This window comes from Pipra filicauda, unplaced genomic scaffold, assembly GCF_003945595.2.
Source record: "Pipra filicauda isolate LSUMZ 115617 unplaced genomic scaffold, ASM394559v2 scaffold147_size4022426_pilon, whole genome shotgun sequence".
Lineage (NCBI taxonomy): Eukaryota > Metazoa > Chordata > Aves > Passeriformes > Pipridae > Pipra > Pipra filicauda.
In genome coordinates, this window is record NW_024103962.1 from 1,348,402 (window position 1) to 1,373,184 (window position 24,783).

The 24,783-nt window shown below is 41.2% G+C and overlaps 1 protein-coding gene across 1 annotated transcript; it reads left to right on the forward strand.

Annotated features, from left to right (window-relative positions):
- The first annotated feature begins 13,930 nt into the window (after nt 1–13,930).
- Nucleotides 13,931–24,499, forward strand: SLC30A10 (solute carrier family 30 member 10). Its single transcript, XM_027734253.2, has 4 exons — nt 13,931–14,514; nt 14,935–15,018; nt 18,522–18,758; nt 19,511–24,499. The coding sequence occupies exons 1-4, from the start codon at nt 14,004–14,006 to the stop codon at nt 19,975–19,977; spliced, it is 1,299 nt and encodes a 432-aa protein (XP_027590054.1). The 5' UTR covers nt 13,931–14,003; the 3' UTR covers nt 19,978–24,499.
- Nucleotides 24,500–24,783: the final 284 nt, after the last annotated feature.

Sequence of the window (24,783 nt, forward strand, 5' to 3'; positions counted from 1 at the left end):
GGCCGGAGCATAAGGCTCATCGCCATGTGTGTGCTGAGCCTTGTCATTTTTGCTGTTGAGATCTCCGTAGCCTACGTGGGCAATTCTCTTTCCTTAGCCTCAGATGCCTTTACTGTTCTCTCTCACCTGATCTCCATGATCATCGGTTTGTTCGGCGTCAGGTTCAGCCGCATCAAGTGGCACAAGGCCAGCACTTTCGGCTTCAGCCGAGCGGACGTGCTGGGAGCTTTTGGCAACTCTGTTTTTGCCACTGCTCTGATGTTCAGCGTCTTCGTTGAGGCTATCAAGAGGTTTATCAATCCTCAGAAGACAGAGAAAGTACTGCTCGTCCTCATTATCGGGGTTTCAGGTCTACTCCTCAATGTGTTAAACTACGTTATCTTCATGGACTGCTGTTATTGTCGTGCACCCCGCGGAGACACTGAAACAGGTAAATAGCCTCATGCGGTTGCTCAGCGTTCCCAGCCCTCTACAGTTCTGCTTAATGACTCTTATAAAGACTGTTTACTGCTTCTCTGAGATGGGCATGTAAAACATAGTTTTCTTCATTCTTTTGTTAGCGAGGGTAGTGGATTTTGTGCCTGAACCCATGCATGTTTCCAGTTACCACCATATGTGCTTATCAGTAAGTAACGTGCAAGCAGTGTATGTATTGTCTTTCTAAAGTGTACAGTGATCTGCAGGAGAAATTTTCTCCCTAATCCACTGGCTGGCCAAACAAGGGACAAAACATACTGCCACCCTGAGGAGATACTTGTTATGAAATACCTAATCCTGAAATATCAGTCATCCACAGTCTCCACTCTCAATATTTTAGTAATTCTGCTATAAATTTTGTCAAAGATGTGGTTATCTTTGAGCAGTGTTCACAGTTTGTATGAGATAAGAGAATAGGTAAGGGCAAGAGAAGAGTCTCAGCCTTCCTTGGTTTGGGAATATGTTGTGAGACTATCTGGATGCTGACTGAAAAAACGGAGCTGAAGTATTCTTTGCTGATGTTTGTTAACCTGTGCTTGGGAAAGCATGCAGAGGAAAAACAGGTTCTCTGCTACATAAATCTTTTACAGAAGGTTCTGTTTGATGCACAGAGGTTTGGCCTTTTAGTTTATTTGTCCTAGCATAGGAATTTAAAATTTCTTCATTTGGGAGGAGAGATGGGGACTGTTTTTCTCATTCCTGCAGCAGCTATTTCACTTTCTTTGATGCATGATACATGCGAGTTCTTTTTCTCTCTCTGTATGTTTTTATATACACATACAAACATATTTCTTAAAAATAGTAATATTTCAGTTGAGATAAGAGCCAGATATTTGCAAAGTGTTACCTGGATGTGCTGTGGGGAAAGCTGAGAGACCCCACCTGAAAAAGCAGCTTGTTATATGCTGTTATATACTGCTCTAGCTGAGGTAAGTCCTATGTTTGACTTCCAGGCTTTGGAATTAGAAATTAAAAAACTGATAGTTTATATTTTAGTGTTTAATTTGTTTTGTGTAGGTCTTAAATTGGAAAATGTTTCTGTTCATTATTAAAGGCATCTGCAGATCATATTGAAGCTTTAACTTTGCTGGTGTATAACATTAAACCCAGATGCATAACCGATTTTGGTGCCTGTGTGTTTAGATGCCCAACTGTTTAACACTTGAGCTACTCTTAGACTAAATTTGTGGCGATATGTAATTAGCTGAGGGATTTAATAGGCTTTTGTGTTGGGAACTGTCAGCAATTCCTGACAAAGTCTCTGTTTATGGTGACTTCTTGGAAGACAGCTTCTGAAATTGTGCTTCTAGGTGAAGTCAGGGAGGAGGAACACATCAGCACTTATAAGGAAATTAATTGAAATTAATGGCAACTGTGCAGCTAAATGATATTCTCACTGAATTTCCAGGATCCTACTCCTAATAAATCTCTGGGACAACACAGCCATCCCTCTCTGTCCAATAGACTTTTGTCCAAATACCTGGTAATTCCACTTTGCTTTCAACTGAATTTAAGTTGCATGAACCAAGGATGAATTTCGTACCATCCCATAAATATAGTGTGTAGATTAGCTGGTGGTTTTACCTCTCTGTTTCTGGTATGATGAAACTTCCCTGTTTGCAGTAGTGCCTACAGGTAAGATAATGCCATTTTATACTGTAGAGGGAATGCTCCTTTCTTCTGGACTTAATTTTCTAATTCCCACTTCGGTAAAATTTCACATTTATTTCCTCTAATTCTCTCTAATTCTCTCTAATTCTCACATGCTCTACATATATATTATGTATTAAAAAACGTGGAAAAAAGGGATTCCATATCTCTCTTATGAGGATATGTATATGAGGAAAATATGCTCTTTCCTGGAGATGGAAGTCAAGGCAAATTTTCTAGCTTGTCAGCAGCAGAAATTCAAGCAGATGGGCATGGTCTCTGAATCCTGCTGATGCAGTCCAGCTGTCCACGGGCAATACCTTTAGTGACACCTGAGGAGTCTCCTCACATGGTTCACTGAAACGTAAAGATTTTTAGAGTAGCCCTCTACCTCCTAGGCTTTCTAGGGAAAGGGGACAATTGCCTTCGTATCTCTGTTCCCCAAGTAGGAATAGATTTAAACAGCCCTCTCTTCTCTTGTATGTTATTGTCTGAAAAACACAAAGCAAAAAAGAAATAGAGCGGTTCAGTTGTCTAGTGCTGTATTGTGGGTATTGAGGGCAGCAGGAGCATCTAAATCCACTGAAACAAATTCTTCCTCCTGTATTAATGCCACAATTAATCACCACAGCCAATGGTTCATCTCATTTCTGTTGCATGGTCTGCCATCAGGGATGGAAAATTAGCTGGTGGGTTTCCTGGATGCTGCTGACAGCAGTGGCAGAGTGAGATGTGCCTACAGCGAGCCTTGGTAGTCAGGTCTGAATACTGAGTGAGGTGTTTACAGGTGCCAAACCAGCTCTCCATCCTTTTCCCTTGTTCTACATCTGTACTCCTCATTTAATTCATTGCAACATCCACACCTCAGGGGCTCATCTTAGTACAAATATTCTTGTTAAGTAAGTTTTTCCAAGTTACCATCTCTACTTACCCAGACAGAGCCAGTTCCCTCCTCCACCCATTGACTAGGCTTGTTTTGCCTCTCATCCCTTACTCTTCTGTCCCTCACCCTTCTCTTTTTCTGGTCCTTGTTAGCCTTTTCCTCTGTGTCCTACTTCCTATCTTCATCTGCTGCCATTCCCTTTTGTCTCTCTCTCTGTTGTGCAAATTCCTGTCTGTCCCCTCTGCCAGCTGTAAGCACCTGTGTCTTCCCACCTGATTGAATTAAGGTCTCTCTGTCCCGTAGGTCCATCTTTGCACTTGATTCAGACAAGTGCAGTTCCCCACACTATGTTAGGACTAGGAGGAGAGGTCAGCAAGAGCACAGGGAGGACGTGCCCCTGTTCTTTCTTTTGATGCTGACCCAGAGCAAGTTACTACAGGTATAACAATATTTCTACTGTCTCTAAAGGAACTGCTGTGTAGAGGTACTTGAGCCAGCTGGGCCATCCGTGGCAGAGGCCATCATAGACTAGCTATTGCTTTGACTTGAAATCCAGGAAATACTTGTAAAAACAGGGAAAAATTAAAGCTTCCCCAGGAAACTTTTCCTAGGAGTTAAAATCCACAAAAGACTTTTCTTGCTGCAGGAAATGACAGAGCAACTTTAGCCAGAGTTTTCTGACAATTTCGAAATCTTGTATCTTATGCAGAAAGTTTTGACACAAAGGTGAAGAATATGGCAAAGTAATTAGCAGCTGAAAAAAAATTATGCTCTTATAATAAATACCAGACAATTTTAATACTGGCCATGCCCTTTCTAGTTAGTCATAAAAATACAGAAGCCTGTTTTACTGCACACAGTGATCCAATTACTCTTGTTCATGTAGGTCAGTGTAACTGTCTCTTCTACTCATTTATACACAGTTTTAAACTGTTAGAGGGATTGCAGTTTGGAAAGCACCGCGTTAGTCTGATTATAATAATTCTCTGTTGTTTGTCTTGAGAAAATTAATAAAGATTTAACATGAACAAAACATTTGTTCTGTCGTTTTGTGATCTGTACAGGGAGGTGGGGGGAAGTAGGAAATAAAAATGTCACCCAGCCCAACCCATCTGACACTAAGTCATCCATAAAATGTCCGAGACCTGTGAGAAACAGCTCTCATCTTCTCATGAGGGACCTCATGGTCTTTGCACAGCTCACAATTCAGTAAATAAAACATGTTCTGTGTTAGCAGCCGAATGGCTTGCTTTTATGTTCCCCTTTGTACAATTTAGCGGGTATGTGTGTGAGCTTTTTGCGTGGTAACACTGCTGGATCTTGGTTCTCCTATCTCAGTGTGCACCAGCAGCCTACCTCTCAGATAAGAGGTGGCATGTAAGCTAGCAGCCACTTAAATGCAGAACACACCTTCTTTCTCCTTCTGGACCTATGCAGAGTGAGTTTGTTTATTCTGAGGCTTGCTGTGAGGCGTATCTTTTTTTTTCCAGGCTTTTGTAATTAGGAGAGATTTTGGGGTATACATGTGTGAATGAAGAGAGGCACTAGCCTTAAATACCTAGGTGACTTGGGAAGGCTGCATTGAAGTTATATTCTGAACTAGATTTTCACAGCTGTTGTTGCAAACATACTGATCCCAGGGGAAGTGAGGACATTTACAGGCCAAAATAAGTGGATAAATGGTTGCTTAACCTGCATCTTAATGCCATAGAGCTTCCCAGTGGAGACCTAGTGAGCTAAAGTGTGCAGGTATCAAAAAGCAATTTTAAATGTAGTGATGCTCTCCAGTTGAACAGACCCAACAACCTATAGTGCAGATGGCAAAAATGGTCTGGGAATTAGAGTTCCAGAATAGAGGGTTTCAGTTTCTGAGGTTGTCAGTGTGATCATTAAGTTCACCCACATTTAAGAAGAAAAAAAGTTCCCTGATTGGAACAGGTTTGTCTTTCAAGTGCACTGCTGAAAGGGTGACAGACTTTGCCAGTCTGATGACCCAGAGGCCTTTGTAAGGAATGAGAAGGAACACCTGTAATGCCAGACTCTGTCCTACTGTGTTTTTCACACCTGAAAAGCCTAAAAGCATATCCTCAAGATCAGCATTACTCTGTGCTGCCTCTGTTTTGAGTCTATCTTCACCAGATTGATACTATTTTTCCCTGAAAGCACTAGCTCTTCAGTAAACTCTTCATGTCAATTCATCCTCTGACTGCATTCATACAGATGATTGTCAAATGTGCAGCACCAGAGTTTACCAAGAGACAGTTGCTTCACTCACACAGTGCATCCTCATCCTCAGGATTTATGCGCCTGGGTAGTGCACTGTGGCATCCAACACCTAAATGCTTGACAACATAGTATGCACAAATGAAGGGATGTATGCTTTATGTGTCTATTTCCATAAATCCCAGAGGTGTTAATGTGTTGTCATGTAGGTAACCAAAGCCTACTATAACTAAATACTTAGATTATATGACTTTGAGTTCTACAGCACTGCCAAATGTAGTCCTCTCAAATTGAGTAAAAAGGCCAAGAGGCACTCTCAAAGTAATTTTAAGTGTTTATCAAATACCTAAGACTGAACACAAATTTTCTGAAGGTCTTCTTTAGTTTAATAGGGTGGCAAATAATCCTCACCAAATTTTTCTAAAGCTTTTCTGAGCAGCTACTGAAAAGGCAACTAGGTGTGCGTTAATCTATATTCAGTGAAGTTCTAACACAAAACCTTTAAAAAGACAAGGTAAGAGACTGTGAAAGTTTATTTAGTAACATGCTTCTCTAAATTTTCTTCAGATCCGTTTTGAATGCTCTTAAAAGAAACCTTCAAAGATAATCCAAGGATTAGTTTCCAACGAGAAAGTTTTGCATCAAAGCAAGTAAAAGCAAATGTTTTAGGGCTACTTTTTGGGCAAAATGGAAAATGCCGAATGAAAAACTTAAATCCATGAGTAAAGCAAGCAAAGCATCCCTGGATGGTTGATGCAAGAGCATAAAGGTAAGGTTAAACCTTCTGAACCTAGATTCCAACAGTACTAGTGCTGCTGAACTTTGGGTATCTGCATTCGCTCTCAACCTTGAACCAATTTCATAGCAAAGGAATAGACAGACTGTCTGTTACATCACAGTATCTGTGGTGAGCTGTAAGGAAATAAAAGGACTGTAAGATAACTGAGTTCAAAGTCATAAACAGTTTCAATACAATCGGGTTTTTAAGGTTGACATGTTTTATAAGTTAACTGCAATTGTTTTATTTGGATGGCTGTTCTGCAGATAGTTTGATACAGACACAAGTTTGGTATCAGATTCAGTCTAGAAATGCTGCCGGAATAGAAAAGGAATTTTTTGCAGTAGGGTTCAATGCAATTTACAATGATGAAATCGGTGAGTGGCTTTCTCTTCTTCATGTTCTTTGCAATGTGCTGTGCTACCTCCCAGTAGAAAAAGGTTATATGGAGATTATATATATAAACACATAAATTTATATGAGAAACATAACAGAACCACACTTTTAAAAAAAGTGAATTGTCAAGTATTTGAAATATTTCAAGAAGTATTATCCAGGTGCTAGAGCAGATAATGACTGGATGTGTCTTAAAGTATGCAAAAATATCCAGTATGCTGGATATGAAGAGCAGGGAATGGTGGTTTAGAACTAAAAAACTGAACAACTATCTTAAAATAGGAAAAAAATATAACAAATAAAACAGAAGACATTCCAGGGTAGAAACTAAATAATCCCACAGGGTCCTAATTTCAGATTGACCTACCACTGTATTCAAGCCAACTTTAGAAATCCATGAAAAATACGTTCTCCGTGTCCAACCACTGGTACAATACTTCTCCCCCAGGACAGTTTCAGGACTGTCATGAAAAGTCATAGCTGTGATTAAAAATCCAGGGACATTCATCTCTGTACTCTGCCAAGGGCACTGATAAAGCTTTCATCCAGACTGCTGAGGTCTTGCTGGAGAGCTACCTTTTAGGTTTCTGGTCCCAGCAGACCTGATGATTTCCCAGCTGTTTCACCCTTCAGTGAAACTTCATCTTCCTCTTGCAGGTGTGAGAGGGAGATACAAATAAAATGAGAAAGCAACGAGGAACAAACCATCTGCAAACAGAATACTCTCACACTAACCCCCTTCCACAACAAGGTCTGTTGGTCAGTATTTATTTTGTGATTCATTTTGTGATCAAATTTATCTGTAGCAGAAGCCAACCACATGGTTTCCATTTAGATTTGCTATGAATTTGGCCCAGCATTCCTAATTTAGAGAAAGAAACTTCATAGTAGCCTTCAGGGCTGTCACCAGGTCTTCTCGGAATGAAGCTGAAAGGTCCTCTCACAGCCACCCATTGCATTTCAAGCCATGAACTGAATGTCATGTGCCCAGGGTCAGCCTCAGCTTTTTAGTGCAAATGTAATATTTTCCTCCCTAGTCTTAAAGAGGCATAACTCCTTTATCACATATGGCAACGTGTGGGCGTTGGTTTCTTTCATTCTTTAGTTTCTTCCAGGTCATTTCTGAAATGTCTTTTGTAAGTAATTTTTATGATGGGTCAAAAAGTAATCTCTGTCAGGACTTTGATAAGAAGGATGAAGAGTGATCTCTCTTAATGGTACCATTTATACTTAGTTCCTTATTTTTATGATTCTTTTTGCTATTCAAATTCTACAGCAGCACGAGGCTATGAGTGATTTATTTTCATTCAGTAGTAGAAGAAAATTACCATCATTACTGCTGTTACTATTGTCACATCTCATAATTATAGAGATATCCTACTGGTAATGGCTTCTCTGGAAGGAACTAAATAGATTTTTACCTGTCATCTTGAAAATTAATATCTTAAGGAGGGCATGACACAAGCCTGCAAAACCAAGAGTGGCATAGGGTGAGTAGTCATTGAATGTTTGTCCCATTCTCTGAAACAAGAACAAGAAAACATTAGGTGAAACTAGCAGGATTCAGGTTCAAAACAAGGAGAAAGAGGTGACAGGCTGATATAGTTGGGGCTGTTCAGCCTGGAGAAGAGAAGGCTCCAGAGAGACTTTAAAACACCTTTTCAATATCTAAAAGAGAGCTGGAGAGGGACTTTTTATAAGGCCATGTAGTGATAGGACAAGGAGTAATGGGTAGAAACTGAAAGAGGATATGTTTGTATTAGAGAAATTCTTGACTGTGAGGGTAGTGAGATACTGGAACAGGTTGCCCAGAGATGTTGCGGATCCCCCATCCTTGGAAGGGTTCCCAGCCAGGTTGGATGGGGCTTTGAGAAACCTGATTTAGTGGAAGATGTCCCTGCTCGTGGTAGGGGGGTTCCAAACTAAACCATCCTATGATTCTTCACACCATGAGAGTGATATGAGGAACTTGTTGCTAATTAATGTTGAAGTCTACATCAGTGTGTGAAAGGCTAGACTTGCAGATGAATGAAAAATCCACTGAGGGCTACGAAACATCTAGCTCAGAAACTCATTTGAGCAGAAAATACTTGAAGGATAAAAGAGTATTAAGAGGAAGTATTATATATACTCACCCTGCTTTTACTGTTACCTAAGCATCCCCTTACGGCCAGGTGGGGACAACCTCTTGGCCAATGGCTAGGTGCTAAAAATTGGTACGCTGAGTACTCTGAAAGCTTGGCACACAGAGATCTTGAAGGTTATAGGACTGCTTTGCATCTTTGGGATTCAGAAGGAAAGTTGTCTTGTTTGTAATAATTTTATGAGTTTTTAAGAATTTTACCAACTCCTGTTCCTGATCGGGATGAGGAAACTGTAGCTTTTCTAGCAGTATTGTAGCTGAAACTAGAGTTGGCAAATAGTTCAGAAAACTAAGGTCTTGGACAACCTTTTCTGATCCTCTTAAGAGGAATTTCTTCAACTCAGCATAGTTAGAAACAGAGAGCCTGGGATATTTAGGTTGATTGTTTTGTTTAATAGTATGTAGCTTGTTCAGATAATCTCAGTTCTGGATGAGAAAGTGTAACTGTAACATTATATTGTTGAATGTCTGCAGTCAGTGTAAAACACAGAAGGATACCAAGCACACTGCAAAACAAACATAAACATGGTTCCTTTTTAAAAGGATTTGAGAACAAATCTTCTGATACTGCGAGTGGATTGGTACAAGCAGAACAGCAGTGCCCAGAAAGGGGGAAGAGCCCGAGTGAAAACACTGGTTACAGGGTTGGTGACTCCAACATGAAGAATTATGACTTTTTTTTGGATTATGTGGAAGAAGATCAAGGTGAAAAATAGCTACTGGGATAACATACACTTTATTCTGAAGATTAACCAAATTTAATTATTCTTGTTATTGAAAACAACAACTTCTTGAATGAGAATAATTACCTTTGATCACTTGACAGTTTTAGGAGTCTTTTGTCCTGAAGTGATTGTGATACCTGGATGAAGAGGGACAGGGAGGCTTGTATGCAGAATGGGGCAAGCAAAAGATTTGATGTCCAAGAGGCTTCTAAGCAGCCATAGTGCAAAGGGAAAGGCCCCTGAACGAATAAAGAACTGAAGATGTCCTGCTTTTGACTGGGATAGTTCATTTTCTTTATAGCAACTGCATTTTGGATTAATATTTGAAGAGTGTTGATAACACATTGCTGTTTTAGTTGTTGCTAAGTGGTGCTTACTCTAAGTCAAGGACTTTCCAGTTTCCCATGCTCTGCCAGCAAGGAGAAGCACAAGAAGCTGTGAGGGAGCACAGTCAGGACAGCTGACCCAAACTTACCAGAGATATTCCATACCACAGAGAGTCATGCTCAGTACATATTCTTGGGGGGGTTGGTCAGGAGCTGCCAATCACTGGTCTTTTGGGGTTTATTAATCTCTCTTTAAAAAAAAAAAAACAAAACCACACAACAATTATTCTTTTTAATAGTATTAGTATTATATATTACTTTGTGTCAATTATTACATTGTTCCTATCTCAACCCATAAGGTTTTTTTCTGATTCTCCTCCCCATCCCTCTGGGGGCAGGGGAGAGTGAGCAAGGAGATGCATGGCACTTAGTTGCCAGCTGGGCTTTAACTATGACAGAAGATGAGAAACAGAAAGCAGGAGAGAATGACCAGTTCCATAAAAACATACACTAGATATTCAGAAGACAAAAGCGATTCAAATGTGTTACAGTACTGGGAAAGGAGTAAAGGAGGCAGTCAGACTTTTGCTGTGCCTCTGTATGAATCTATGGCTGCCCTGGGTTTTGAAGACAGTGCAGGTTTGGTTCCCTCATCTCCAAAATGTGTGGATGAGAACTGGAAATAATTCAGAGGTGGACCCATTGCCTAACTCAGCACAAATATTGCTCTGTTTGTGTGTCAGTGTGTGGCTTTCAGACTGATGCTGTATCATAAGAAGCAGATTGAGACGTGTGAGCTTGACAGAAGGAATAAACTGGCGGATCAGCAGATAAAGCTTCAGAGTTGAAGCTCTGAATGTGTACTGCTTCTGACATCTTTAGAGAGTTAGATGTATTTGTGTTCAATGTCAGAGGATTTACCCTTATTTGCTGAAAATACCTTTAACACTATTTCTTCAAAATAACTGATATTTTTATGTTTTGAAGTGAGTTCAGAACTATGAGTTGTTATTTTTTTTTTCCCAAAGAGCATTGATGCATATTTTGTGCAGGAGGATTAATGATGTTTCAGCTTATAAGTCAGTATTATCAGTCTTCCTAAAATAAGAACCACTGGAAATTCTTTTCAGTTCTATGCAGGTGCAATGATCTCGGCCTCAGAGAATTCTCTTTTTTTCATTGTAAGTGACATGCCCGAGGCAGAATTTTCTATCATTAATTATAGTAAAGAAGATATAGACCATCATTTAAAAATTTATATCTGATTATTTGACTTCCTATAACTCATATTTTTCTTCTCTTTGTTCCGCCTTTGTCATACTCTTTTTCATTTGGCACAACCATTAAAAATCTCTTATCTTGTTGGCTGTAATTATAGAGCTGAAATGTGTGTTGATGTAAGTTACTCTATCTGTTTCTATGACTATGTTTATCTTTATGGTAAGGTTCATTTCAATACACTTATTTTTATGCATTTGTTAGTTTGAATATTGCAGGGTATTGAATATATGAAGGGCATGCACAAGGATCTCTTGTTAACTGGGAATTGTGTGTATTAATTCATTGGAGGGATAATTATCCTCTGAATGGCTACTCAAACCCACTCCAGAGGTTAAGATAAATCTTGAGTTCTGTGCAAGACAGGCTTTGGTTGTGTGCACAGAATTAGGTGAAATGGAGAGGCCTCATTCAAAAGGTGTATTCAAGCAACTGCTCAAACTCAATTAATAGCAGTAACAATGCAATAACTTCAGAGTTAGAAAAAAGAGGAAATTCCTGAAGTCTGAAAGGAAAGGAGGTCCCAGCTGACTGGGGCAACATCAAACTGGCAACCTGTCATTAGTGGGGTTCTGCAGGGCTCTGTCTTGGGCCCTGTGCTCTTCAACATCTTCAAAAATGACTTGAAACCAGGATTGGAAGGAATACTAAGCAAGTTTGCAGACGACACAAAACTGGGAGGAGCCGTTGATGCCCTCGAAGGCAGGGAGGCCAGATTCTGCACCTGGGATTCGGAATGAGATGCAGGAAAACAGAGCATTGGAAAGGGACGTGGGGGTCCTGGTCGATGGCAAGTTGCATATGAGTCAGCAGTGCTGTGGCAGCCAGAAGGGCCAACTCTGTCCTGGGGGGCATCAGGCAAAGCATCGCCAGCTGGTTGAGGGAGGTCTTTGTCCTGCTCTGCTCTGCACTGGGGCAGCCTCACCTTGAATATTGTGGCAGTTTTGGACACCCAGGATAAGAAAGATATTAAGCCCTTAGAGAGCGTCCAAAGGAGGGCAACGAAGATGGTGAAGGGCCTTGAGGGGAAGCCGTACGAGGAGTGGCTGAGGTCACTTGATCTGTTCTGCCTGGAGAAGAGGAGACTGAGGGGAGACCTCATTGCAGTTAAAACTTCCTCGTGAGGGGAAGACGAGGGACAGGCACTGATCCCTTCTCTCTGGTGACCAGTGACAGGACCCAAGGGAATGGCCTGAAGTTGTGTCAGGGGAGGTTTAGGTTGTATATTAGAAAAATGTTCTTCCCCCAGAGGGTGGTTGGGCACTGGAACAGGCTCCCCAGGGCAGTGGTCACAGCATCAAGCCTGTCAGAGTTCAAGAAGCATTTGGACCATATTCTCAGGCACATGGTGTGACTCTTGAGGATGGTGCTGTGCAGGGCTAAGAGCTGGACTTGGAGGTTCTTGTGGGTCCCTTCCAACTCAGTATATTCTGTGTGATTCTGTGAATTTCTGGTTGCAGAACCTTTGGTAGGTGGGACAATATAGTGTTCCCTGGCCTTGCTGGTTTATAATCTGATAGTCATGGGTGCTTTCTCAAGTGGTAAAACGTATGATGTGATGCATAAGTATGAATTGCAGCTGCTGAAGTCATACTTCTGTACTGGTGTGCCTCAGGCATAGCTGAAATACTCCAAACTCTCCCAGGATACCATTTTAAGGACATAATTTTCTTTAGGTCTTATGTATTCTATGTATCTATTCATTATTTTTGGATCCAGTTCTCCTATTGAGAACTCCATAGTTGAGGATGACTTAATTTCCCATCACCTCCTTTGATTATTCAGTTGTTCCCATCAACCTTGAAATGCTGTATTAGTAGTCCAGGTCTGTCCTTTTCTATTTGCAAGCAGGGCTGTCACTTTCTCAAGAACTGTTTTAACAACGACAAGAAAAAATCTAAATCTAATACAAATACAAGATAGAGGTTTACTTGCTTATTATGCTTCTTGTAGACTATCCTGTAGGTTAAAAAATGCATGAAATTATTTTTCTCATAGGTTGATGATAAATTTTTGCACAATAAGGAGCTATTTTCATAGAATCATAGAACGACTGGAAGGGTAGGAAGGGACCTTAAAGATCATCTAGTCCCAACCCCTTGCCATGTGCAGGGACACCTTCCACTAGAACAGGTTGCTCAAGACCTTATCCAATCTGGCCTTGAACACTGACAGGGTTGGGGCATCCACAACCTCTCTGAGCAACCTATTCCAGCATCTCACCACCTTCCCAGTAAACAATTTCTTCCTAATACTTAACCTAAATTTCCCATCTTTCAATTTGTACGCATTACTCCTGGTCCTATTACTACAGTTCCTGACAAAGGGTCCCTCTCCCGCTTCCCTTGTAGGCCCCTTCAGGTACTGGAAGGTTGCTGTGAGGTCTCCAGACAACCTCTCGTTCTCCGGGCTGAACAGCCTCAACTTTCTCAGCTTGTCTTTGTAGGGGAGGTGCTCCAGTCCCCTAATCAACTTGGTGGCCCACCTGAGGACTTGCTCCAACAGTTCCATGTCCTTCTTATGTTGCGGGCACCAAAACTGTACACACTACTGCAGGTGGGGTCTCAAAAGAGCAGAAGGGGAGAATCACCTTCTTCAATCTTCTGGCCACGCTCCTTTTGATGCAACCCAGGACTCGATTGGGTTTTTGACACACCTTTTTAAAGGCTGGTGGCCGGAAATGAGCTGGCTCAGTAGATGGCACTCTGTCCTTTGATTTGGCACTGAAGCCACCAATAAAGCACCAAAGGAGCATAATTATTGGATCCATCACTGGGACTTCACCGTCTCTGGATGGTGGGAGCGCAGGCAGGGCAGCACTGAGTGACTTTGCCCACCCGACAGGGCCCTTCGCCAGTCACCGCGCCAGCTCCGCGCCTGCCCGCGGCCCATCTCTTTTTCCTATTTATTCCGTGTCTGGCTGATTTCGTGCCCCCCGCGGCAGCTCCCGAGGCCCGGCGGGGCCGGGGCGGGGCCGGGGCGGTGCCGTGTGGCGGGGCCGGGCCGCGGGCGGGCCCGTGTGCGGTGGCGCGGCCCGGGCCGCCCGCACTTATTGCGGGCCGGCGGCGGCGGCGATGTCCCGGCGGTAGCGCGGAGCGGGACCCGCGGGCAGCGCACCACCGCCATGGGGCGGTACTCGGGGAAGACGTGCCGCCTCATCTTCATGCTGGTGCTCACTGTCGGCTTCTTCGTGGCCGAGCTGGTGTCCGGCTACCTGGGCAACTCCATCGCGCTGGTGTCCGACTCCTTCAACATGCTCTCGGACCTCATTTCCCTCTGCGTGGGGCTCTCCACGGGGCGCATCGCCCGCCGCAGCCGCCGCGGGCCCCGCGCCACCTACGGCTACAGCCGCGCCGAGGCGGTGGGAGCCCTCAGCAACGCCGTCTTCCTCACCGCCCTCTGCTTCACCATCCTCGTGGACTCCGTCCTGCGCCTCGCCCGGCCCGAGCCCATCGACGACGCCCAGCTGGTGCTTATCGTCGGCACCCTCGGCCTCGCCGTCAACGTCGTGGGGCTCCTCGTCTTTCAGGACTGGGGCGCCTGCTGCCGCCGCCGCCCGCCCGCCCCGCCGCCCGCCGCCGCTGAGCTCCGGGATGTGCCCGGGGGCACGCCGGAGGGGGAGGCGGCTGAAGCAGGTGCCTTTCGGCTGCATCTTCGCCTTTCTCTCGTGTCCCTCACCTCTCCGCATCCCTCACCCCCCGCTTCTGCATCCCTCCCCATTCCATCCCTCCATCTCGTTTGCCCTCGGGACTCGCCGAGCTGTTGGACCCATCCTCTGGGCCCTTTCAGAGCCCCAGAGCCACCCGTGGGCCCTGTGGGGTTTCACTAAGCTCATTCAGACACCCGCCGCCTCTTTCACCTTGTACTTTACACTGGCCTGCTGGGCGTCTCCGCGGGATGGGGGAAGGAGGCGTTGCTCAGAGGGCTGCATAGGAAATGTTTTGGCTTGGTTGTTTTCTTCTTGTCATCTTTGAAAGAAGTTGGTTTTGAGAAGGTTGATGTTTTTTCTGTTTGTAGAACTTATACACAACACAGCGTTTCTTCTTTGAATGCAGGTGATTCACCAAATGACCAAAAAAGCCCTGAAGAGGGGTCTGAGAAGAAAAAAGAGAAAAAGTCTGAAGCCTTGAACATCAGAGGTATGGCATGGGAATATACTGCTAATGTTATATTAGCTTAAAACACTTTATGGTTTGCATTTCAGATTCCTCCCCCCCCTTCCCAAATTATCAGTAAGAAAGGGAGCAAAAGCCCAGGACTCTTCTATGTAATTGGATCTGGTTATCTTCAGCAGAAAGGTTTTGGTTGTATGAGATAGTAGAGGTAGTAACAAAATAGTGTCATGCCGATTTGTCTCTGAGTGTGCTCACATTTTGATTTTTATTCTTTAGAAGAGTGCAGCCAAACATTTTGGAAAGGATACAAACCCTATTGCACTAAGCTCAAGTCAGTAGAGGCTTTACAGGAAGGTAACGCAGGTAGCTATGAGGAGCATCTTTGAGTGTCACAGCTGTAGTAGGTGAGCAGTTTTCAACTTTAAAATGCTTTTCAGCAGAAAACAGAATTTCTTTTAAATTCCAAGATTGATAATGTTTTGCTGTCAGCACAAGGAAAAAAGTTCCGAAAATGGTGCTGCAGCACCGTGTTTTTCCAGGTCCTTGAACTGTGAACCCATTCCTGGAAAAGTCTGGGACAGGATCAGCCGTCTTATGTTGTAATTTGGCAGGTCTCTGGGAATCTGTGGAGCGAAATACTATAGCTACTTCTAGGAATAAATTACCCACGTGTCACTCCCTGTCTGTGTAGGTGTTTCTATGTATACATGTCTATATAGGTACTCTGAGCAGAGCCAAATGCAGATGTCTTTGAATATATGAAACATTGAGTTTGTCCCCAGGGAAAGGGCTGTCAGAAACCTGACAGGATAGTAGTTCAGGCTTCTTATGGTCATGTATCAACATCTGATATTCCTCCAAGGTTGTGTAAATTTGCATTGTGTGAATTCTGCTTAAGAGATCGACGTGGCAGTCAGGCACCTGGGTTTGCTGGGGTTTTTTTAGTGTGTGTGTGTGTGTGTGTGTGTCTGTCTACCTGTCTTTCAAAAGTGTTTTCAGAGCTACAGAATGCATCTATAAGGCAAGATGCTTTGGAAAATCAAACCATGTGCTAGAGCCACAACACTTGCCTGGATGTCTAGAAATCGGTGTCACTGAATATTATGGCATTATAATGGTAAGATTATTGCAGCAGAATAAGCAAACTTATTCTGGGGATGAGGAGAGAAGGATAAGAAATTCCTTTAGAGAAGGCCTTGCTTGCCTGAACCACAGTGCCTGGGTATAATGATGCTGGAAACTTTCAAAAATGTCTGAAGGATAAGGATATTTTAAAACAGTTGTTTTAAAATAGCTGTCATCTTTCATTTTTAAAAAGAGAAATTTTTGTAAGTAATACTTTGATATGTAGTTTTTACGAAATCAGTCTTTATTGTCCTTACAAATATTCATTGCTTCTGTAACCAATGCTACAGATATGTGTCTTTAAAATTCTGATTCAACATTTATGTTTTTCTTTTGAAGTTAGTTACATAGCTATACTTAGTTTATAATCACTTGGCAAAAAATTCTTATGTTGTAGAATTGGAGCCTCCCTGAAAAACATGGCTGGACAAAATGGATTGTTAGAGGAATGGCTTCCTTGATTTTAGAAGTGGTAGGAACAGGAATCCACAAATTCTGCCTGACAGGATTAATTATTGCAGTGTGAAATTATTCCTTTTACTTCTTGAGCATATGCAGGGTAATTCAGACTTTCCAACACAAGCTGTTGGAAACTGTGATCTTACCATGCTTAACATACCACTATTAATACTTTATTTAGTAAAAATTAATCTTCATTTCTAGCTTATAATTGTAGCTTTTGGGGTTTGATAGGGAAATGGGTTCATTTCTGCCTAGGCCCTCATTATTGATGTATTACCAGGGTGTACATATTATTGACATTATTAGTGTAACATAAGCATTTTCCAAATTCTGTATTCTCAGCTAATAATTCCTCAAAATTCTGACATACTTACTTTTTTCTTAACTCAAAAGAAGACTTTCTGAAACATTTTCCTGTTCTTTATAAACTGTTCTCTTTGGTTAGTTGCCTTGGCAATTGCATCCTGCCTGTCCCTCTTGCTAGTGCAATAGTTGATAGCCCATGCTGAATTGAGATTATTTGTAAATGAAAAGAAAACACTGCAACACTGTTAGGAGGAGTAAAACCCTGTGGAAGTCTGCCAAATGGGGCAGAACATGCCTGACTCTAGCAGAAAGAGTCGGACTCACTAGAAGCTTGTACTTTCTTATCTGACCCAAGTGATTTGGAGGAACTCCAGAGGTTGTTGCCTCGCACAAATCAAGGTGTGTGTGTCCAGAACTGTGAAGAAACAGCAGCACAGGCACAATTCTAGGGCTAATCCAGTATCCAGCATCACCGAAGAGTCCAAACTCTTTGCTGTGTTGTTAATGAGTTTTGGGGGGAGTTTTTTACAGCTTCTCTAGCCCAAAGAAGGGATTAAATGGCAGTGAAACACTTCAAAGTACATGTCATGGGGGTGTTAAAAGGTGATTGTTCATTTTATTCTCTCATAGGTCTCAAATAAGAAGTATTGACAAAGAAATTAACTTCATATATAGAGAAATGCCCTGAACTAGGCATGGGTTGGAATGAAATCTGAGTCTGAATAGTAAAGACTGACAAAAGTGGAGTGGTTTGAGTAGTGATGGGAAGAGGGAAGTTTATGTAAAGTAATAAAAAGACAAAGAAGAAAAAGAGACTTCTTGGATTTTTGTAACTTCATAGCAAGAAAACTACTTTGGTCATTGTAGTTTAAAGGGCAGCTAAACTTGTGCTACTAAAGAGCCTGTTTTGTGTCTTTGCCTTTTGTGCAAAACAGTATTTAAAGATGTAAAAAGAGGCACCTAGCATTCCTCTCCATTTAGAGTAGTCCAGGCACATACTAAACCATGTGACTGATCTCAAACCAGAGTCTGATTTTTGCTGAGTCTGAGTAGTGTTGGTGTACAAGATTTAATATGACTGGTAATCAAGCTTGTTCTGAAAACTGGAGTTTGAGGGTATTCAGAGCCACAAGGCTGGACTTAGATTTTACTTAGGTAGTTTTTTAGATTTCAGGAGTGTCATAGAAACTGATGGGGGAGAATAACTGTTACTGGGGGTTATCTGTGGCTCTCTCAGCTTCCAGGGTAGAACTGATAGATTTAGTCATCAATTTTTAATTGAGATTTAATGTGCCAGAATCTCTTAAAAATTTGCAGGCATTGAAGCAAACACATTTTATGTTACCATGGCATTGCAGTTGGACAGAAGTTGCTGGCCTACCCTACATGTTTAATAAGGCATCCTACTTAAATAGCTATGCTTCAGATTTAGTGTTTCCCTTGCTGTTTTTTCCTGAAAGTGGTTACTGAAAACTTTGGTTATGATATTAATGCCTGGAATTTTGCATTCTTCATGTCAACTAGAACATACTTGAAAAATGCAGGAGTGTTTCCCCCCTACCCCCTAAAAAGCCCAAAACAAAGCAAAGAAACCAAAACCACCCCACTAATGGAAATTGTGCCATTTGTTTCAGGTGTTCTTTTGCATGTTATGGGAGATGCACTTGGATCTGTGGTCGTGGTAGTTACTGCTACTATCTTCTATGTACGTCCTCTGGGGGATGCTGCGTGTAATTGGCAGTGCTACATTGATCCAAGCTTGACAATAGTTATGGTGATCATCATCTTGTCTTCTGCATTCCCACTTATCAAGGAGACCTCAACTATTTTGTTGCAGATGGTCCCCAAAGGTGTTAATATACAAGTACTGAGTAAGTCAAGTTTGTTGTTGAAATGCTGTTAATTTTAATGATATATTTCAATGCATATGTTATTTGTGGAATGACAGGTTTGGATTATTTACTCATAATAGCTCCAAATGCTCAAGAACTGTGAGAAATAGTCACATGCCTGTGTCCTAGCAACATGACTCAAATCTCTCTGGATTAGTTAAAGCATGCATTTTGAGAATGTGGTACTCCAACAATACATCAAAAATACCAGGTCTTGAGCTGTTAATGCTTTGTATGGGTTGTTTGTGAAAGAAACGACATTGAGTTACAATATTTCCCAACCCTGTAGTGGCTTCTTCCTAAAGGCTTCCAAAACAGCTGAGAAATTTCCATTAAGGTTGGTTTATTTTGTAACTCTAAGGTGCTGTTCACACTGGTCAATTGTGGGGTAGCACTAGGTATTTCTGAAATTCCATCATGCTCAGGATGGAAAGAAAGCAGAAGATATGGGGTCTTGATGGAGGAATTGGTGCTCTAACATTTCCTGTATGAACAGTTGGTAAATGGTAAATTGCCTGAGGAAAGGGTGAACCCAAAAGGAGAGGTGGCCTGTTCATGCAGTCATCTGGAGGCTGAACTGAAGGCAGCTGGGAGTAAACATGTTTTATCAAGTATATCTCTTCTAAAATGATAGTTTGGATACTGCTGCTTTTGGATGGGGTGCCAAATGGGACAGTGGATAATTAGCCAGTACACCAAAGCCTCTAATACCTTTTTCTTATGTCTTCCAGCTGACAGACTAGCTCGTGTACCAGGAGTTAGCAGCCTTCATGAGGTACATGTTTGGGAGCTTGCAAGTGGGAAGAATATTGCCACTCTTCATGTCAAGTGCCAAACCCCTGCCAATTACCAAGACGCTGCTTACAAAATACGGGAGATTTTCCATGAAGCAGGGGTCCATTCTGTGACCATCCAGCCAGAGTATGTTGACCACAAGACCTCCCAGCTACTGTGCAGCTCGCCCTGCATCTCAAAAGCTTGTGACCCTCAGCTGTGCTGCAGTCAGAGGGAGCCCCCCCGGGCTAAAACTAATGGCTACACAGAGAAAAACAACAGTTACATTTCTGCAGGGCACAAAGACAATGGTTCAAGTAAAAGTGACATTGAAATCCCAATCGAAGACCCGGCAGCAGAGGACAGCCTGAAAAATTGTGACATTTCTGATGACAAATCACAGGCGAGCAGTACACGGTTTTAGGCAGCTCCCTCTAGTCTGCATCATGTTTTCACAGAACAAACGTATCATGCCTGTGAATGGGGTCATTGGTGGTTGTAGCTGAAGTTGGTGTGGCAAAAAGATTTCTGTGCTTTAGCTGTAAACCAAAATACACCTAAAAACCCCTTGTATCTGAAATAAGGATTAAGATTTCCACCAAGGCTGTTGCATTCATCTAAGATTTTTCTGATACAGCCTTACCCAGTTTGCCACCAAAATAAGGGTGAATTCCTGTTCTTAGAGTGGATGGAGTGTCTTGCTCGCTGTCTGCACTGATGTTTGCAGTTCATGGCCAGTGGCACTGGGAATGAAACTCTGGCCTTTCCTGCTGAAGTGAGCTGTTTCTTCAAAGCACCGAGGCCAGTTAATGATTGTATTGGGCTGAAGTACTGTATATTTATGAAGGACTTCAGTAAAGATGCTTTGCTGGTCCTTAAACCCCATTTTTTCATGTTTTACAGTAACACTTGTGCTCCTGGCCAGTGGGGTTTGTGAATGAAATTAAGTGTGTCTAAGGGGAAGCACTCAGGAATTTTGACTTGCATTGTTTTCTTGATTGACTCCTGTATTTAGGGACAGAGCAGAAGCTGGTCTTGCTTCTCTAATAGTAATACTGGAGTCCCAGCCTAATTACAGATGAGTGTGCTCATGACTGCTTATCATGAAAGCAAATAAATACCTACTGATGTTGTCTGCACTGATTCTAGCAAATGGAAATGTAGGCAGTCATCCAATTCACTTTTATCTTGTTCACCATTATGATTGTACAACTCAGTCTTTTTAAATATTTTTTTCCTTCTGACAACAGAAGTTTTAAGAACCATGGTCTTACTTTATCACTGTGTGGGATGATTGCATTATCTTTAACACTGAGTGTCTGTTGTCATTCATGCTGAATAAATAAGCTAATGTGTTTATTATAAACAGTTAAAATTCTGCAATTCTATTATTAAGACATAATTTATTAATTAAGACATAATTGTATTAATTAAGGAAGTACCTTTAAGTCTTGTATGCAGTATTATCACTTAGAGGGAGCTTTAAAAAAAAAATTAAACCAGGGAATTGTTCCTAGTTTAGTCTTAATTATTTCTTGTTGTCTGCCTTTAAAGGTCTGAGCCCTCCCCTCTGCCCTGCCCTTCCTCCCCCTGCCCAAAGGTGTATCTCGAAGTGAATTTAGTGAAGCAGTTCATTGTCTTTTTGCTGCTTGTTCTTTTCTGAAGGCATGCAGGGGTCCTCTAAGGAAAACAAGGTGATGTGCTCTGTCACCAGTGTTGGGTTTAGGTCAGGTGTGCTCTCCATGTTTCTGGGAGAGGAGATCCACTACCTAATCCACACTGAGTGTAGTGCTCAGCCTCCCTGGCCGTTCAGGTCGGATCCAGAAGCTTTCAAATACACTTTGCTTCAAAAGCAGCCTTTCAATGGTCTGTGTGGCCTGGACAGGCTATTTTATCCATTTATTCATGGGGACACCTTTATAAAATAGTGCTGTCTTTACCTCAGCGACACCTTAACAGAAAGAGCAAATTGATTTCATACCTGGGCTGGGACAATACCGGGACCTCCCTGTAAGGCTGGTTTAGAAGCAGCCAACTTCACATTAATAAAGATGATTGCATTAATTCAATGAATATTAAAACACACAGCAGGATATTTTGCTGCTTGGAAAATAGTATTTACTGAAGCAGTGTTTGCAGTCTAAATAGCACATTTCTAGATTTGTAGTTACCTGTCCCTTTTGAACAGATTCTTGGGTGAATTAATATGTTTCAGAGCCTTTTATTATAGATTTTTATTATATAAATTAACATTTGTTAATATAATTAAAAGCTTGATCCTCTGACCTGTTTGCTTCCGTTGGCAGCAGCAGGATCCTGCTTGGCAGTTATTGCACGAATTAATGTAAATCAGGAAACATTGTAAGAATTGCTCTGTCTTTTAAAAGCATGTGGCATAAAGTAAGACAGCCCTTTCTTCTGTTCTTTTTTTTTTCCTTCTTTTCATCTATGATGGTGTTTAAATGATGAGGTTTAGATGTAAATAACAAATACATTTATATGGTTTCTGAGAACCAGAATGGAAAGCTCCTAAAATAACAACAAAGTCTAAGGAGAAGTTACTTCCAGATATCCTCTAAAACAAGCACTCTTTCATAATTATGCATTTGTGTCTTAAATCAGGTAATTTTTAAAATATATATATATTTTATTAAATGTTTGAAAACTGGAATGGCAGTATTTACTCTGGGATTAAAAAAACCTTGTATGTGTGATGTTGGAGCATTTGACAAAATGGACCATCTTTATTCTTCTAGTATTTGTTAAAACCATGGTTATGTATTTTCTAAACTTTTGAAAGTGTTGAAGTCTGAAAATACAATGAAGTAACATTCTTAGGCTTTTTTTTTTTCTTGTCTGATTGAATGGACTGTAATTGTTGCCTGTGAATAAATGGGAAAATACCAGGGATTATACAAATCTTCAGGTCTAGAAAACAAGCAGATTTTAAATTTGCTTTATTAGTTAAGCAAGCAAAACCAACAGAGTTATGTTATTTATGAGATGAACATTGCTTTTTTTTTTTTTGTGTAGGTTTCTGACCACATCTTTGCCTTCATTTGAGTCCCACAACAAAATATTTTTCTCGTCTCTTCTAAGTGTGTCACAACTAGGCTGTACTGGGTGGCCCCTCTCTAATTCTATAGAAGACTTAATTCCCGTGTGTATGTTGTATTGGCTTATTTCCCTTCAGTTCTTGGCATATCTCTTCTCATTCTCTTGGAGTAGTCTTCCCTCATTTTGAAATACAGTATATTTCAGTATCTGCCTGTATCTATGGGCAGTAGTTTTACATTCAGTTTTGTAATCCACTGCATTGTCATAAAATCTCTGTTCTGGCCTCTTTAGCTTAATTGCTTTATTTCCCTCCCTGATTGATTGCGCTACTGTGTCCTCTTCAAGTACTGCCTTACAATTGTCTCGTTATGGCATCTGGGTTCTCTTGCAGTGGTTGTCCGTTTCTGCCCATCACTGCCTGTAGCAAAGGAAATCTGCTTAAATTATGTTTGACTTTCAACTGATTGTCCAGCTAATGTGACCCTCTGACCCATAACCAGTCATACCTGTGACCTAGTTGTATGACAGCGAAACATTCGGTAACCTTACCAGATCGCTCTGGAGTAAAAGTGAAATCTGGAATAAGTTAACATGACACTGAATGCAAAAGCAAAAGCAGTTTATGGGCCTTCATCAGTTGTGTGCCTTTTTCTAAAGTGAATCAATTCTTTGTCACCTTTTCATATGTGCCAAAAGTGCCGATTTGATTGTTAATTTTTCCTTCTTTCGTAACTCTCTGAATGCAGGTCTTGCCTTTGTTCTTCAGTGTAAAGAAAAATAACTGCTGCAATTTTTAGGAGTATTGCTTTTGTCTTGCCAAGTTTTTAGTTGACTTCATTTTCCTTGTGTTCTTTTCAATACTTACTCCGACTCATAGTTCTGTGGTTTTTTCCTATTAATGTTTTTCTTATTTTGTTTCCTCAATAAAAGCAGGATGGTTTTGCTAGCCCTCTGGTCATGGTGGTGTACTTATAATACAGTTTAAGAATACCTCTTTTATGCACTGGTTAAATTTCTGCACTCCATTCTATTCAAATTCACCCTCTTTCTGGTTTTCCTATGTGACACACCTTACCATTGCAAACCACTTTTTGACCTTTAGTTTTTCCTGTTCTTTCCCTCTTCCATTCCTGATTAATAACACTTATTGTCCTGAATACTCCCTTTTATTCTGAACTTTGAAGGGAATATGCCAGCACCTGAATTTTCCCCAAAGTGAAGTTTACCACCCAAGGTCTATGGATGGCTTGATGTGAGCTATTATGTGAGCTATAAGGACTATTTTGTATCCTGTGATCTGTGTAGAATTGTTGTCTGAGTAGTAGTCGTCCTGAGATGTGAACATATGCATTTATATATACTTAAATTCTTTATAAACACTCTACCTGAATCAACTTTCTAAAAAGGTTGGTTTCTAAACCTGGGAAGGTATAGTGAAATCATGGGGGTTCACTGGTCATTCATTAATATCCTGGGGGAAAGCTTGGATCGCTAATTAGAAAATAGGTAGAAGATCATTCAAAAGCTATGAACATTCCTGTAAGTTCTCTTTACTCTGCTGTACAGTGGAAGCACTTTCTATGTTAAATACTTTATTTGAACAGTGACACCTTGTTGCGAGGATGTTGCTGTACAAAATTGTTACATTTATGGAGTTATGTTGCTTAAAAGTTTCCTCCAGTTTTTCTGTTCATTATATGACTTAATGTGCCAAGATGTAATTTCCGTGATTACTGAATCAATGAATTGTAAATCTCACTATGGTTTTATTAACCATTAGTGAAAAATTTAAAGTTTTATGTATAGCTATATTTTTTTCAAAATGAATTTTGAATGTCTTGTAAATAAAGTGTATTTTTAAATAAACCTGTTGTTCTAAGCTTGATGTATATTAGTAATACGGAACTTGTGTCAGTTTGGATAATTTTAAGACCTTTGTATGAGTGAAGTCTGTTCTCAATGTGTGAGCTTGTTAACGATGCAAATTTTTGTATGTATTTAGAAGAAATGGGAACCAACACTCAAAAGCTTTTCTTCTGTGAACAGCCTTGCATTTCTTATTTTTGGAGTGAATTTAGAGTCCATAACTCTGAGGTAGCAGACAAGGATCTTGGCTGCATCTGGGTGAGCTCTTTGCAGATGCAGGGGGGGTGTCTTCCTACTTGGCGCTGCT